Raw genomic sequence first — 17566 nt, 5'->3', positions numbered from 1 at the left:
ATAGTGCCACAGAGACAAAGTGTTTAGACTTTTTGAAGAAATCAACCTACTCTATGAATGACTAACATAGATTTGTCTCTGCATATTAAACTGGGGTAGGAGAAATTGTTTTAACATCAAAAAAGGTAGACACTTAAGCTGAAATTTCTATTCCTTTTTTATTACAGCTATGCTTCAATTACAGATAATATACTACAATGGTAACTGAAACAGTAACACTTTAAAATAAGGATCCATTTGTTAATATTAGTTAACGGCATTAGTTAACATGAACTAACAATGAACAATACTTTTACAACATTTATGAATCTTAGGTAATGTTAATTTCAACATATACTAATAGATTTTTAAACTCAAAAGTTGTATTTGTTATCATTAGTTAATGCACTATGAACTAACGTGAACTAACAATGAACAATTGTATTTTTATTAACTAAAATTACCAAAGATTAAAAAATGCTGTAAAAAATATATTGTTAATTGTTTGTTCATGATCCCTAATGTGTTAACTAATGTTAACGAATGGAAACTTATTGTAAAGTATTACCATTAACACACTAATATAATCAACAAGATAAGACAAATTTGTTATATCTGTTAAAATTGGAAATCAATTTTAATCAAACAATTCAAATAAAATAAAATAATTTTTACTGTCACACAACCATATGCACAAGTGCAACAGTGGGTGAAAGTCTTGAGTGCAGTTCCGAGCAACATAGCAGTCATGATAGTGATGAGACATATACCAATTTACGATAAACATCAGATTTACACAACACAATTTACATATCTAATATACACATAATTACACAACACAATAATAACATACAATGTACAGTATACAATACACACAATATAGAATACACATATAATATAGAATACACATATAATAAAAATAGTATATAAAGTATTTATAAAATATACAGTAGGTTGTATAATTATCCTTTCAGTCAACATTACTCGGTGAGAACATATTTAGTTTTGATTGTTTAACTGCGCTGGGAGTGCATGATGTCAAAGAATTCTAAATTGTCTGCCTGTGGGGACCGGCAGGGGTCCGGTTGGGAATGACAGTGTGCCTCATGATGAAGGTCAAGATATTGCAAACATTTATGCAGCACTAACAAAAATCTCAACTGACATGAAGGGCCTTGTGGAAATACGTCAAGCAACCACATCTATGAGGGTGAAACTTTCCACACTGATCACAAGAATGGATGAGGTTGAAAAGCGAATCGAGTCTCTGGAAGCAGCCGAAAAAGAGCTGCAGACTAACCCGCAAGCCACCAAAACTGATATGGATCAGGTGTGGGAAAAATTAGAGGGCAAGGAAAATCGAAGCAGACGTAATAATGTTTGTTTCGTTGGAATCCCTGAGGGAAAGGAAGGTCAAGATATGGTCAAGTTCCTGGATGGGCTTATTTCGAATTTGATTGACAGAGCGAGCCATCATCTGGAAATAGAGCATGCGCACAGAGCTCTCGGTCGGCTTCCCAGAGCGGGTGACAGACCCCGATCCATACTGGCAACGTTCTTGCAGTTGGCAGACGGAGACTTTGTGCGGCAAGGAATAAAGGCAAGTTGTGCTGGGAGGATTACAACATTATGGTTTTTCAGGACTTTGCCAGTGCAACACAAGCGAAACAGGAGAGATTCAAAGAGTGTAAGAAGTTACTTCACGCACAGGATGTGAGCTTCACATTGCTTTACCCGGCTAAGCTGAGAATTGATGCTAAGGATGGACGTAGGACTTTCACATGCCCACGAGAAGCTATGGCCTTCATTAAATCAATGGAATGAGTGGGTGGCTTTGCCCGTGCTGAATCAGCAGAATGGACAACACATCGGGCATTTTGCTGATGCTGTCTGAGAGGGTTTGTTATTCGGTTGGTTGCCCACTCTCTCTCTCTCTCTCTCTCCCTCACACTCTCTCTCTCTCTCTCTCTCTCTCTCTCTCTATCTACTTTTTTTAAATATTTTTATTTTTATTTTCCTTTATTGGCTGATTGTTGAGTACATTTTGTGGGTTCAATGTTGTTATTTGCTGGGGCCTATTTCATTGAAAACTTTAATGTGCAGTTTAATTGCACTATGTATGTAAAAAAAAAAAAAAAAAAAGAAACACCAGACTGAAATAATCTTGTAGCAATGGCGTCACAGAGGGTCTCGTGAGCGTGCATGGATCGTCGGATTTCTGGGGGATGGACACCAGTTGAGACGACATGGGGTGTGCATGTGTTTTGCAGTGCTGGTTCGAGTAGGAGCAGGGGAGTCATCACATTGATAAGTAAGCATTTACAATTTAAATATCTCAAACAGATTAAAGAACTTAGGAAGAGTCATTTTTGTTGTGGCTAAAATACAAGGGCAAAAATCATATTTTGGCTAATATTTATGCACCCAACGCTGATGATCAGAACTTTTTTATAGATCTTGAGGGAAATTTACAAGCAGCTGGGATCCTTCATGATGTGGTTTTGGGTGGAGACTTAAATCTTTTAATGGATCCGGTCCTTTATCATAGTGATGCAAAAGTGAGTAGACCCTTTAGAGCAACATTGACACTACAGAGGATGTGTAAAAATCTTAAGTCTTACAGACATTTGGAGACTTCAGAATCCATCTGGGAGGGACTACACCTTTTGTTTTTCATCAATTCATAAGATTTACTCTAGAATTTATTTTTGTTTATATATATATATATATATATATATATATATATATATATATATATAAGTCACTTATTCCATTTGCCACTGATTGCTCAATTGGTAACAATAGTTTCAGATCTTGCTTTGGTGTTTAGAGATGTTTGCTGCATATAGAGAAAAGAAAATCATATAGATGGCACTTTAATGCATCCTTCTACAGGAACAAGCATTTCAACAAATGTTAAAGACAGAAGTTAATGTTTATGTGGAGGCCAATTGGTCCTCAGTGTCCTCTGTGGGCGTGGCATGGGAGGCGCTTAAGGCAATTCTTAGGGGGCAAAATCCAGCAGGAGAAATCCAGCGTCAACTGTCCAACATGTTTGTGATGCTGACGAAAGTTGTTGCTGACTTAGAAGATCTTGCTGTAATACGTCGATCGATTATGGCAATGGAAACAAAATTATTTTTTGAGTTGGTTACAAGAGTGGCGGATGTTGAGAAGCGGATAGATTATTTGGAGTCATCGGAGAGGGAATTATCTGATAATCCGCTGGTGACCAAAGTTGATTTGGAACACTTTCTTGAAAAACTTGAAGATCTTGAGAATAGGAGCCGCAGGAATAACATCCGAATTGTTGGAATTCCTGAGCATGAAGAGGGCAGTGATATGGTGAAATTCCAAGACGAGCTCTTCCCAAGTCTGCTCGACATAACAGGTCATAAGCTGCAAATCGAGCGAGCTCACAGGGTTCTGGCTCGTAGATCGGCTGAGGGAGACAGGCCCCGATCAATCCTGGCCAAATTCCTGAGATCATCCGATAAAGATCTTGTGTTACGCGAGGTGAGGAGCAAAGAAAGCTTTCTTGGAAGAATCACAATATTTTCTTGTTCCCCGACTTTGCGAATTCGACAAGAGAGAAACGTGATCGATTTAAGGAATGCAAGAAACTTTTACATCAACTGAAGATCGCTTTTGCACTGATGTTCCCGGCCAAACTGAGTATAAATACTAAGGATGGCCGCAAAGTATTTTTATGCCCCAAGCAAGCATTGTCCTTCATAAAAACATTGGACTGAGTAAGCCATTTGGTGTTTCTCATGTGAGTGGATTGACTCGCTGTACTTACTCTTGGCTGTCTGAGGAAGCTGGGCACCATTTTTGTTTCTTTTTGTGTTGGTTCCGCCTAGCGGCTGGAGTTTGTTTTGTGGAGGAACATACCTTCGGGACACCTGTGGATGAATCTGCTTGTTCTTTGTGCTTCTGCCTTCTGACACTCCTTCAAGAAACTTTTGCATTGACTGAAGATCACTTTTACTCCGAAGTTCCCAGCCAGTGATAAGGATGACCGCAAAACATCTACATGCCTACAACAAGCAATGTCTTTTATAGAGTTGATGGACTGAGGAAATCATGGTGTGTTTCTTATGTGGCCTCAAAGTCAACTCGACTCGTTAAATATATACTTGACCGTCCGAGGAACTGGGACACCTGATTTGTTTCTTTTTGTGCTGGTTCCACCTAGCGGCTGGAGTTTGTTTTGTGGAGGAACATACCTTCGGGACACCTGTGATGAATCTGCTTGTTCTTTGTGCTTCTGCCTTCTATTGGCTGGAGTTTGTTTTACAAAGTATTTTCTGTTATGTAATTTTGCTTCACAAAATTTGTACAGAAGCACCGGACTTGAGCAATCTGATGGCAAAGTTGTCACGGGGGTTCTCGTAGGCGTGCATGGACTCTTTGAGTTTAGAGGGATCAACGCCAGTTGGCACTACCGTGCGCGAGGTTAATGCGCACGTTTTTCTTTTTTCTGTTTGTTTTGTTCGGGGGGAAGTTTAGGGTTTGATTGTTGCACTAATGTTGAAATGTGGTCTTTACAATTTTGTTTTTGACACACAATTTATTTTTTCTATTATATCAAAATGTCAAATGTTAATATGAGTGGATTGTCTCTTTCCACATGGAATGTGAATGGGTTAGGGCACCCCATAAAAAGAAGGAAGGTTATTTCTTTTCTTAAACGTAAGAAATGCAACTTTCCCCGCAGGAAGCTGAAAAATTTGGGAAGATATGGAGTGGACATGTTTTCTTTAGTGCTGGCTCAAGTAAGAGCAGGGGAGTCATTATATTGATAAATAAACATCTACAATTCAAATTTCTCAAACAGATTAATGATAAATTAGGAAGAGTTATTATTGTTTTAGTGGAAATTCAGGGGCAAAGGTTGATTTTGGCTAATATTTATGCACCTAATGCTGATGATCAGGGCTTTTTTATAGATCTTGAAGGGATGATGCAAACCGTTGGAACCCTTCATGATATAATATTGGGAAGAGACTTTAATCTATTGATGGACTCAGTCCTTGATCATAGTGAAGCAAAAATGTGTAAGCCCCCTAAAGCAACATTGACGCTTCACAGGATGTGTAAAAATCATGGTCTTGCAGATATATGGAGACTTTTGAACCCATCTGGTAGGGACTATACATTTTTTTCATCAGTCCATAAGATTTATTCTAGAATAGATTTTTTTTTATATATCTAAGTCCCTCATTTCATCTGTTGTGGATTGCTCAATTGGAAACATCTTAGTCTCAGATCACGCCCTGGTGAGTTTAGAGATGTTGCCACATACGGAGAAAAAGAAATCATATAGTTGCCACTTTAATGTATTCCTTTTGCAAAATCCTGATTTCCAACAAATGTTAAAGACTGAAATCAGTGTTTATATGGAGACCAACTGGTCCTCAGTATCTTCTGTGGGTGTGGCTTGGGAGGCACTTAAGGTGGTTCTTAGGGGTCGGATCATACAGTATGCCTCATTCACCAAAAAATCCAAAGCACGAGAACTCGTGGAGTTTGAAAGGAATATTAAAAGTGCAGAGGCAGAGCTGAAGTGCCAAATGTTGTCTGATGGCCTCTGAGAACTTACCCATTTGAAATACAGATATAATACTATTTTGTCGCAGAAAGTGGAGTTTTGGTTATTCAAGGCAAGACAGTCATACTTTGAGTCGGGGGACAAAGCAGGAAAACCTCTGGCTAGATATATAAAACAGAGAGAGTCTTTTTCTACCATTCCCTCAGTGAAATCTATTGGTGGTGAAATTTTTTACCTTGGCCATTGATATTAATAATGCCTTTAAAGAGTTCTATCTTGATCTTTATAGTTCCACATCTTCGTCTACTGATGAAGATATTAGAAACTTTGTGGAACCATTAGAACTCCCTAAATTGATGACTGAGCAAAAAAATTCTCCTGACTCCGAGATGACCTTGAAGGAGCTTGACGAGGTAATTAAGGCCCTGCCTACTGGCAAGGCTCCGGGGCCAGATGGCTTTGCCACTGAATTTTTTAGATCTTATGCTACAGAACTGACTCCACATTTGTTAGAAGTTTATACGGAATCATTAAAGAATGGAAAGCTTCCTCCAACCTTGACACAAGCCCGGATCAGTCTAATTCTTAAAAAGTACAAAGATCCAAGCGAATGTAAAAGTTACCATCCAATTTCCCTGATCCAGTTGTAAAACAATTTTCAAAAATTCTGGCTAACCAATTAAGAAAAGTTATGACATCTCTTATACATATAGATCAGGTGGGGTTTATTCTGGGCTGCAGCTCTTCTGACAACATTAGGCATCTCATCAACATTACGTGGTCAGTGGCGAATGATCAGACTCCGGTCAGGGGCATCTCATTATTTTACTCTGAATAGGGGCACTCGGCAGGGCTGCCCTCTTTCCCCATTATTGTTCTGTCTTGCCCTGGAACCATTAGCAGCTGAGATAAGAAAGGAGGAGGATTTTCCAGGGGTGACGGTGGGAGGTGTGGCACATAAGCTTTTACTTTACGTGGATGATATTTTATTATTCATCTCCGAACCCACTAGATCTATGCCTTGTCTCCACAGAATTATCAATTCCTTTTCTAAATTTTCAGGATACAGAGTTAATTGGTCTAAATCCGAAGCATTGGCTCTGACTGCGTACTGCCCAGTAACGGCTTTTCAGCCGGGCGCATTTCAATGGCCCAAACAGGGCATTAAGTATTTGAGTATTTTAATTTCAGCAAATTTATGTGATTTAGTCAGAGTTAATTTTGGCCCTTTAATAAAAAGGTTTTCGAGTGATGTGAGTAGGTGGGCTTCATTACATTTATCGATGATTGGAAAGGTTAAAGTTATTAAAATGAATTGTATTCCAGAATTCAACTACCTACTACAATCTCTCCCGTAGATGTCCCCCTCTCTTATTTCAAGCAATTTGTTAGTTTAGCAAAGTCCTTCATTTGGAATGGAAAGCATCCTAGGTTACATTTCAATAAGTTACATAGGCCGGTTGACAAAGGTGAGCTAGGCCTACCCAAGATGTTGTTTTATTATTATGCATTCGGTCTCAGACATTTGGCTCATTGGTCACTTCCACCTGAGAGAGCCCCTCCCTGGTTTGGAATCCCTATTTTACTATTCCAAAGCCTTTCTATTAAACTTATTGGAGAAGTTAAGTCACACCACGTTATCTTGCATCTGCATGCGACGGACATACTTTGAGTCAGGAGACAAGGCAGGAAAACTTCTTGCCAGATACATAAAACAGAAAGAGTTTTTTTTCTACCATTCCTTCAGTGAAGTCTTCTGGAGGCAATATATTTACCTCTGCCACAGATATTAATAAGGTCTTTAAAGATTTCTATTTCGATCTTATAGTTCCACGTCTTTGTCTACCGATAAGGATATTAGCAACTTCGTAGAGCCATCAGAACTTCCTAAATTGACAAATGATCAAAAATACTTTCTTGACTTTTGAGGTATTACTGTGGAGGAGCTTGTTGAGGTAATTAAAGCCTTGCCAAAAGGTAAGGCACCAGTGCCAAATGGTTTTGCTGCAGAAATTTTAGATCTTATGTCACAGAACTGGCACCAGTTATGTTAGAAATTTACACAGAGTCATTAAAGAAAGGTTAACTACTGCCAACCATGCAAGTCCTGATCAGTCTCATTCTTAAAAAAGATATGAATGTAATGAATGTAAAAGTTATCATCCAATTTCCCTGATCCAATTAGATGTAAAAAAATATTGTCTAAAATTCTAGTTAATTGGTTAAGCAGAGTAGTTACATCTCTTATACATGTAGATCAAGGTTTGGGAACACTTTTAGGCATAGTTTTAGTGTTTGGGAACACTTTTACTGGGGGAATGAAGTTACTCTATAAATATCCGTTAGCGGCAGTGCAAACTAATGGATTAATTTCAGATTATTTTTGTCTTGGTAGGGGAACCCGGCAAGGCTGCCCTCTCTCCCCTTTGCTGTTCTGTCTTGCTCTGGAAACATTAGCAGCCGCAATAAGAAAAGTGGATGATTGTCCTGGTATTGTTGCAGGAGGTGTGGTGCATAAATTTTTACTCTATGCAGATTATATATTATCATTTGTCTCTGAACCTAGAAGATCTATGCCTAGTCTCCAAAGAATTATTAATTCTTTCTCCAAATGTTAAGGATGCATGGTGAATCGGTCTAAATTAGAAGCTCTTGCTCTGACAGCATACTGCCCTACCACAACTTTCCTACCTGGCACCTTTCAATGGCCCAAGCAAGGCATTATGTATTTAAGCATTTTATTTCCAGCAAATTTGAGAGATTTAGTTAGAGTTAATTTTGTCCCATTAATGAAAAAGTTATTGTGTGATGTTGATAGGTGGGCTTCACTTCATTTGTCTATGGCTGGGAAGGTCAATGTTATAAAATTAACTGATCCCCAAATTCAGTTATGTACTGCAGTCTCTCCCTCTAGAAGTTAGAAGTTTGATAGAACATCTAAGTCTTTTATTTGGAATGGTAAACGATTTCGATTACATTTCAGTAAGTTACATAGTCCAATTGACAAAGGAGGTTTAGCCTCCCCAAAATTGTGTTTATTACTATGCTTTTAATCTTAGACACATGGTCCATTGGTCTCTTCCACCTGAGAGAGCCCCTCCCTGGTACAACATTGAACAAGCGGTACTTGCCCCAATTTTACCATTACTAAGTCTTTCTATTCAATTGCCTAGAGAAGTAAAAATGCATCCCATCATTTCACACTGAATTCAATATGGACAAAGGTTTCCCGTATGTTCAGTTTTGATGCTTATCCAAATGTTTCCTCAAGCATATGGCTGAACCCCAAATTATGTATTAACAATATCCCCTTTTGCTGGAAAGAATGGATGGAGAGGAGTGTTGCTACACTTGGTGACCTTTATGGAAAGTGAGCTTTGAGATCATTTGAAAATATAACCCAGCAATTTGGGATTTCTAGGAATTTTTAGAAAATCTAGAAACTTTTTTTTTCTCTTCGTGTTTATATGTGTATACTCAGACTTGGACCACGGAAATGTTTGTTGGGGGTTGGGGACTGGGAGGGTGATAGGAAATTAATGGGGGTTAAGAGGGTTAATGGTTGACTGTGCATGTATATTTTTCTTTGTTCTGTGTTATGTTTGAGAATCAACCAATAAATATATTAATCTTAAAAAAAAAAAAAGATTTGTTAGAATTAGTAGTCCGATTGTTATGAAATATAAACAAAAAATTGGAAAAGATGCATGTTATGTGAGAATAATAGAGTGATACCTTTATAAACCTTTGCATATGTTATTTCTAATCTTTGTTAGAAATTGTTTTTCATTACTAATGGATATCAAAACTAATAGCTTTGTAAATCCAATGTCAAGACCAGTCAAAGAAACTGTAGCTACAACGTGCTTCGTGTTTTAGATAAAGTGAGATTAACATAAAAGATATTTCCTTGATTACAAGGGTTTACTAAATCAAAAGAGTATCCCATGTCACTCACCCTTTAGTTCCATTTGATTTTTTGGGGTAAACTCCAGCAATATCTTGTGTGGGGCAACCCATGAAGAAGAGTGGCACACAGAGGGAGATGGAGATGGTGAGCATGATGACAGAGAAGCGTGGAATGGCTCTGAAGGACAATCCCCAGCGCTTCATGATCAGACCCCCGAGCACCATCCCCACGGCAACGGATGGCAGATTTAAAGCACCTGAGAGAAAATAACGATTTCATTACAGATTTCTTAAAAAAGGGATGCTTCTCTTTTGAAAATACTATGACCAATTTAAGATTACGCCACATTATATGCACACATCGTATATCCAGCAATATCTAAGACTACAAAGAAAAACGTTAACTTAAAATATATGTTTCATGTGGTAACATATAAATTAACCATTTTCTTTTTTTTTTTCAAGTCAGACTCAAAATATTAATTAACATCAATGAATCAACCTGAATAAGTTAGGTTCCCTATCTGTCACTCACTCGACGTTGTGTCAATGTAGTGACACTAGGGGTCACTCTTGGGAGCCCGAGACACCTCTGGTCTTTGATAAAAGGCCAATGAAAATTGGTGAATGGTATTTGCATGCCACTCCCCCGGACATACGGGTATAAAAGGAGCTGGTATGCAACCACTCATTCAGATTTTCTCTTCGGAGCCGAACGATCATGCTCATCGAGCTGAATTTTACTGTTCATTCACCTCTGCTGGATCTGACGGCGCATTTCAGCGGCTTCTCCCTCCTCTATATTTTCTGAAAGAGCTTTTTCTCCTCTAAAAGAGTATATATTTCTCTAAAAGAGCGGCACACATGGAACATCTTTTTAAAGACACGTCTTTTTAAAGATGCCTTTCCGATTGTGTGTTATTCCTGGTTGCGGTCGTTATCTCTCAACTTCGGATGGTCATGATCGCTGTCTTTCGTGTCTGGGCGTGACCCACATGGAGGCAGCGTTTGTGGATGGTTCATGTTCTCATTGCGAGAACATGACCATGGCAACGTTGCGGTCGCTGCTTGCTTTCGTAAGAAAGGCTTCCCCCTTCGGGGACGATTGCCCAATCACAGGTCGATGCCGAGATGACGGACATGCTTTCCCGGGCGGCCTCCGCTCTCCCCTGAACCCTCGCGGCTTGATGATTGGTTCCTGGGCTCGCGGCGCCGCTCAAAGCAGCCACGCCCTGCTCCAGTGCCATTCTTCCCGGAAGCTGACGAAATCGTGGGAGGCACCTTTTACTGCCTGGCCCCGATTCCGCAGTTCCCCCGCTCTCACTACCCTCAATGGCGGGGCGGCCAGGGGCTATATGGCGATTCCCCTGGTGGATAAGGCGCTCGCGGTGCACCTATGCCCGAAGAGCGGCGCCACCTAGCGCGGACACCCTAAGCTCCCGTCCAAGCCCTGTAGGCTCACATCATCCCTGACGGCTAAAGCCTACAGTGCTGCTGGACAAGCCGCCTCTGCCCTGCATGCCATGGCTCTCCTGCAGGTCCACCAAGCCAAGGCGTTGAAAGAACTGCATGAGGGTAGTTCCGCCCCAGATTTGATGCAGGAACTGCGCTCGGTGACTGACCTCACTCTCCGAGCGACGACAGTCACGGCGTGGTCTCTCGGGTGGACGATGGCCACACCAGTGGTCCAGGAACGCCACCTTTGGCTCAACCTGGTCGAGATGGGTGAGGCCGACAAGACACGGTTCCTTGCTGCCCCCATTTCCCAGGCTGGCCTATTCAGCGACACCATCGAGGACTTTGCCCAGCAGTTCTCGGCGGTGAAGCAGCAGACGGAGGCAATCTGGCACATCCTGCCCCGACGCAGCTCAAGATCCCGCACCCCGTCTGCTCGTCGCCAAGGGCGTCCCCCTTCGGCCCGGCCACAGCGTGGAGCCCACCGCAGGAAGCAGACGCCACCCATCTCATAGCCGGCACCTAAGAACCCACGGAGGTCCTCAAAGCACCCCTGAGATGGGCGACCCAGGGACGAGAGTACCCACTCACTTGGAGCTGGTAAAAAGACCACTCCATCCCCCGTTGGAGGGCCGGGCGGAAAATCTTTTGTTGCCTTTTTGTTTGATTTCGCCGCATGCCCAAGGGGCTGCGGTACCCAACAGTTCAGCAAAAGAGCGGCTTCCTTCCTCCCTGGGTCACATACCCGGTGTGTACGGTTGTCACCACGACTACGGTCCACGGGTTTTTTTCTTGCAGGATCAGCGCTCCAGCGGTGGCCTTTCTGTCCCTGAGCTCCCAGCTTTGGCACACAGCCACCTCCGATGTGGCAGTCTCCATGGGTTACGAGGACAGGCCTCTTCCTCCCCATCCCAGGCTGTTCCGGGGGTGGTCACAAGGAGCCAGGTAAGGGCTTCGATGTCCCTAGACTCAGCATGGCCACGACGTGTTGTGGCACCTCAAGCTCTGCCCCGCCGCCTCCGGACCATCCGACTTGGCTATGCGATTCAGTTCGCCAGGCGCCCGCCCAGGTTCAGCGGTATTCACTTCACCTTGGTCAAGAGCGAAAACGCTGCCACCTTGCGCGCAGAGATCGCTACCCTCCTACAGAAGGCGCGATAGAACCTATCCCTCCAGCTGAGATGAAGAAAGGGTTTTACAGCCCCTACTTCATCGTACCAAAAAAAGGCGGTGGGTTGCGGCCAATCTTGGACCTGCGAGTACTTAACCGGGCTTTACACAGACTCCCGTTCAAGATGCTGATGCAAAAACGCATTCTGGCGAGCGTCCGGCATCAAGATTGGTTCGCGGCGGTAGACCTGAAGGATGCATACTTCCACGTCTTGATACTTCCTCGACACAGACCCTTCCTGCGGTTTGCATTCGAGGGTCAGGCGTATCAGTACAAAGTCCTCCATTTCAGCCTGTCCCTGTCTCCTCGCGTCTTTATGAAGGTTGCAGAGGCTGCCCTTGCCCCATTAAGGGAGGTGGGCATTCGCATTCTCAATGACTGGCTAATCCTAGCTCACTCTCGAGACATGTTGTGCGCACACAGGGACCTGGTGCTCTCACACCTCAGCCAACTAGGGCTTCAGGTCAACTGGGAAAAGAGCAAGCTCCTCCCGGTTCAGAGTATATCTTTTCTCGGTTTGGAGTTGGACTCAGTCTCCTTGACGGCGCGCCTTATGAACGAGCGTGCCCAGTCGGTGCTGGCCTGTTTGAAGGCATTCAAACAGAAAACAGCGGTTCCACTGAAACTTTTTCAGAGGCTCCTGGGGCATATGGCATCCTCGGCGGTGGCCACCCCGCTCGGGTTGATGCATATGAGGCCGCTTCAGCACTGGCTCCAGACTCGAGTCCTGTGATGGGCATGGCGCCACGGGTCTGTCACCATCTTTTCATCCCTTGGACTGACCTCTTGTTTCTACGGGCAGGTGTTCCTCTAGAACTGGCCTCCAGGCGTGTCGTGGTCATGACAGACACCTCCAAAATTGGCTGGGGCGCTGTTTGCAACGGGCACGCAGCTGCCGGCCTCTGGATGGGTCCACGACTGCATTGGCACATCAACTGCCTCGAGTTATTGGCAATTCTGCTCACCCTGCAGAGGTTCCGGCCGTTGATCCAGGGCAAGCACGTGTTAGTTTGGACAGACAAACTAGGCAGTCTGCGCTCTCGTTGTATGTCACAACTCGCCCGCCGTCTCCTCCTCTGGAGTCAGCAGCACTTCAAGTCGCTGCGAGCCACTCACATCCCGGGCAACCTCAACACTACAGCGGATGTGCTGTCATGGCAGGTTACCCTCAGGGGAGAGTGGAGACTCCACCCTCAGGTGGTCCAGCTGATTTGGAGTCAATTTGGACGGGCACAGGTGGACCTGTTCGCCTCCCAAGAATCCTCCCACTGCCCGCTCTGGTACGCCCTCACCGAGGCTCCCCTCAGCATAGATGTGCTGGCACACAGCTGGCCCCCTGGCACGCGCAAATATGCGTTTCCCCCAGTGAGCCTGCTTGCACAGACCCTGTGCAAGGTCAGGGAGGACAAGGAGCAGGTTATCCTGGTAGCACCCTACTGGCCCGCCCAGACATGGTTCTCGGACCTCACACTCCTCGTGACAGCTCCCCTCTGGTGAATTCCCCTGAGGAAGGACCTTCTTTCTCAGGGACGGGGCACCCTCTGGCACCCGCGACCAGACATCTGGAATCTCCATGTCTGGACCCTGGACGGGACGCGGAAGACCTAAGCGGTGGTGGACATGATCACTCAGTTTAGGGCCCCCTCTACGAGGCGCCTGTATGCCTTTAAATGGTGTCTGTTCGCTAAGTGGTGTTCTTCCCAATGCGAAGACCCCCAGAGATTAGCAGTCAGATCAGTGCTTTCCTTCCTGCAGGAGAGGTTGGAAAAGAGGCTGTCCCCTTCCACCTTGAAGGTGTACGTTGCCGCCATAGCAGCACACCACAACGCAGTCGACGGTAAGTCCTTAGGGAAGCATGACCTGACCATTAGGTTCCTAAGAGGCGCCAGGAGGCTGAATCCCTCCGGACCGTGCCTCGTTCCCTCATGGGACCTCTCTGTAGTTCTTCAGGGTCTACAGAAAGCCCCCTTTGAGCCTTTGTAGTCAGCCGAGCTTAAGGCACTCTTCTTGAAGACTGCCCTCCTGACTGCGCTCACTTCCATCAAGAGGGTAGGTGACCTGCAAGCGTTCTCTGTCAGTGAAATGTGCCTGGAGTTCAGTCCGGGTTACTCTCACATGATCCTGAGACCCCAACCGGGCTATGTGCCCAAGATTCCCACCACCCCTTTTAGGGACCAAGTGGTGAACCTGCAAGCGCTGCCCCAGGAGGAGGCAGACCCAGCCCTGTCGTTGCAGTGTCTGGTGTGCGCTTTACACATTTATTTGGATCGCACACAGAGCTTTAGAATCTCTGAGCAGCTCTTTGTCTGCTTTGGTGCACAGCGGAAAGGAAGCGCTCTCTCTCCAAGCAGAGGATTGCCCACTGGCTCATTGATGCCATAACTATGGCATATCTCGCCCAGGACATGCTGCCCCCGGTAGGGCTACGAGCCCATTCTACCAGGGGTGTAGTGGCTTCCTGGGCCCTGGCCAGGGGTGCCTCTCTAACTGACATTTGCAGAGCAGTGGGCTGGGCAACACCCAATACCTTTGCAAGGTTCTACAACCTCCAGGTGGAACCGGTTTCGTCCCAGGTAGTGGCACGCAACACAAGCGGATAAGCCCGGGATAGCCAGCCGGGTGTATCGCTTGCACATAGCGCCTTCCACCTCCTTTTGAGCTGATGATGTGCGCCATTAATTCCCAGTAGTGTTCACAAGTTTGTTCCCTGGTTGACTTCCTCTGAACCCTGTGGCAGTCGAGTTTTCGGAGAGACTCATGTGCTAACTAAGAGTCCTGTTCTGGGGTAGGTGCTCCGCATCGTCATGGTTACTTGTGTAACCTCCGTTCCCTGATGGAGGCAACGAGACATTGTGTCCCTCCTGCCACAATGCTGATCTACCCGCTGAAATGGCCGGACCTTATATCGGCTCCACTGCATAAAACCTGAATGAGTGGTTGCATACCAGCTCCTTTTATACCCGTATGTCCGGGGGAGTGGCATGCAAATACCACTCGCCAATTTTCATTGGCCTTTTATCAAAGACCAGAGGTGTCTCGGGGGGAAGCGGCTGTCGTCCACCAGAGGGTGGAGGAGTGATCGAGGACCAGGCGACGGCGTGTCTAGGAACCGGCATTCGAGTTTTTTCCTCTCTCTCTCCTCTTTCTCTCTCACTGTCGCTCTGCCTTGCCCTTTCCCTCTCCTCTTTTTTTGTTTGTTTTGTTTTTCCCTCCCCTCGTCCCCCTCCCCAATCCTAGAGAGGTGGGGAAAAGCCTGCCGGCAGGCGGGGCCAGAAGGACAGCACCCCCCACCCCGGGAAAGGGGGGGGGGGGGGGATGTACGTCAAGCCGAGGGTTCCCCAGCCTGAGGCAAAGGAGGGAGGATTGTGACGAGAAGGAGGGCCGGGCCATGACAATGCACGTGCTGCAGAACGTGGCAGTTCGGGAGAGAGAGAGCCACATGCAGCTGCCATGTGTGTGTTTGTGTTGTGTGTCTTTTTGTTTAAATTAAATATTATTTTGACTGTTTAGCCGGTTCACGCCTCCTCCTTTCCCATCCTTAACCTGTGTTACATCATCTTTAATGTATTTTATTATCATATGGTGGCTGACCTATAAGAAGGCTGCTGTAGGCAGCAGAGGCACTGTACTGGCGCTCCAGGAACTTGTTGAGGAAGGTGGCGAGTCCAGCTATCACAGAGGAGAAGCAGCACTGGGTTAGAACCAGCAGCATGAAGAGGGGACTTAGCAACAACCTTACGAACATCTTCGGGAACACTGCAAGAACACAGAGAGGACACAAGACAGAAACAAATGTTAACATATTTACTTTGACTTTGATTCATCTTGAGCGAGCCAAAGAGATTTTTTTATATGAAAAAATGAAATGCACCAATGGCTTATGGAGGGTTTCTGTGATCAACAGTGCAGTAAAAATGCAACCTATTATGGTAATCTTGTATAATAGCTATAATCAAGTAGTATAATTTCAGTGTAATCACAATAATTGCTTTTTCACAGTCATGGACATTTTAATTTCTTTCAAGGTAGCTGACTAAAGACAATGTCTCACATTCAAAAATATCTGTTACTTTAAAATGTGGCATTGAAGTAATCCTGCTAGAGAGAGAGTAAATCTTAGGGATATGGCTGAGTGAGCAACCTTCTCCCACAGATCCAAAGTGGGTCAGATCCAAATAGAATATCTATTAGCTAGCCTCTGAGCTAGGGTCAGAGTCCTGAATCTGATGTTACAGAACTATCTGGGCAATTAATTGATCTGAAACTTTTGGAAGCTTGAAAACAAGGTAGATGACACTTGGATGAGCTACAGTATAATTCAAGCAAGAAATCATCATGAGCGAGGTGAAACAGGGAGTCTGGAAGATTTCTCTAAAAAAAAAAAAAATGAGTCTCTTGAACATGGCAGGACCAATTTGTTCACATTATCTCTAAAGTCCAGCTTGCTGTCCAGTAAAAACAAAACATACAGTATACTCTTAAATATATCCACACACTATTAAAGTACATAAAATTGATTTATTTGTGAAATAAATGTAAATACACTCAATAATAAAAAGGACACTGACATGCACAACTATTTTCGAAACAGAACATCTAATTTACCCGGAGGAAACATGAATGAAGACATGAGCATGCATAAAACGGCTGTTTACAAATCATGCCCTGGGGGCCGGTAAATTCGTAAGAGCTAGTTAGATCCTGTTAAAGCAATAGCCTGAGCAAACTGTATGACTCATGATACAGGAGATAGACAGGAAGCACACTGCATGGTTAAGCCTAAGATCTCTGGACTATGTTTGTGTGCTGGGATGAGACAGGCGTGTTTATTTAACTGGCCATTATCCACTACAGTGGACTCACTTTTCAAGAAATCCAGCATGGAGCTCTCTTGTGAATTCTTGTGGTCATCTTTCTTGATTTCACCCTCCAGTTCGAAGGACTGTAAAAGAAGAATTTACTCAAATTGGTGCAATGCGTGGAGCAAGCACACATCTAGAAAAGTCTGTTTTTTTTTGTTTTTTTTTGCATTAATGAATTATTCATAGGCATGCATGTTCTTGAACTAACGGAGACCCATATTGACTTTTGTCACTTCTGGAGAGCTTTCAGAAAAATGGCAATATCTTCAGTCTTTTACTGTAAATGGTGGGGAATTACTGACAATTTATTTGGGGCGGGGGGGGGGCTTGAGTTTCAAAAAAAAAAAAAAAAAAAAAACTGTCTGCTTTCTGTTGTACCTCAGAAAAAATCATGGAATCTCCAAAATAACCATCACTGATTTTTGACTGCTGGGACAAAACAGGCTACATGATTGCAAAAGTAAAAGTTCATGTAAGGAATTGTGTGGAATTAATCTGTTAAACATACATTTTGGTGCAGTTTGCTGCTGTTTCCTTCATTATTTTACAAAATGTGTGTTTTACTTTACCAATCACTCAATAAGGGTCATCACCATCAGATCCAAAAAATAATGTGTAAACATTGACAAATGTAGC

General features: G+C 43.9%; 1 protein-coding gene across 2 annotated transcripts in view; it reads right to left on the bottom strand.

The window, feature by feature from the left end:
* The window catches only part of LOC127449660 (solute carrier organic anion transporter family member 2A1-like), a 44646-nt gene that overhangs the window by 8124 nt on the left and 18956 nt on the right, over positions 1–17566 (bottom strand). For both annotated transcript variants that reach the window (XM_051713208.1, XM_051713210.1), the window contains exons 7-9: positions 16932–17010; positions 15660–15824; positions 9492–9699 (exon numbers count right to left, since the gene is read on the bottom strand). In XM_051713208.1, coding sequence (XP_051569168.1) covers positions 9492–9699; positions 15660–15824; positions 16932–17010 — 452 coding nt within the window. The remainder of the gene's footprint in view (positions 1–9491; positions 9700–15659; positions 15825–16931; positions 17011–17566) is intronic.

The sequence above is a fragment of the Myxocyprinus asiaticus genome, chromosome 12 (assembly GCF_019703515.2).
Source record: "Myxocyprinus asiaticus isolate MX2 ecotype Aquarium Trade chromosome 12, UBuf_Myxa_2, whole genome shotgun sequence".
In the NCBI taxonomy this organism is placed as follows: domain Eukaryota; kingdom Metazoa; phylum Chordata; class Actinopteri; order Cypriniformes; family Catostomidae; genus Myxocyprinus; species Myxocyprinus asiaticus.
This window is presented reverse-complemented; position numbering and strand designations above follow the sequence as displayed.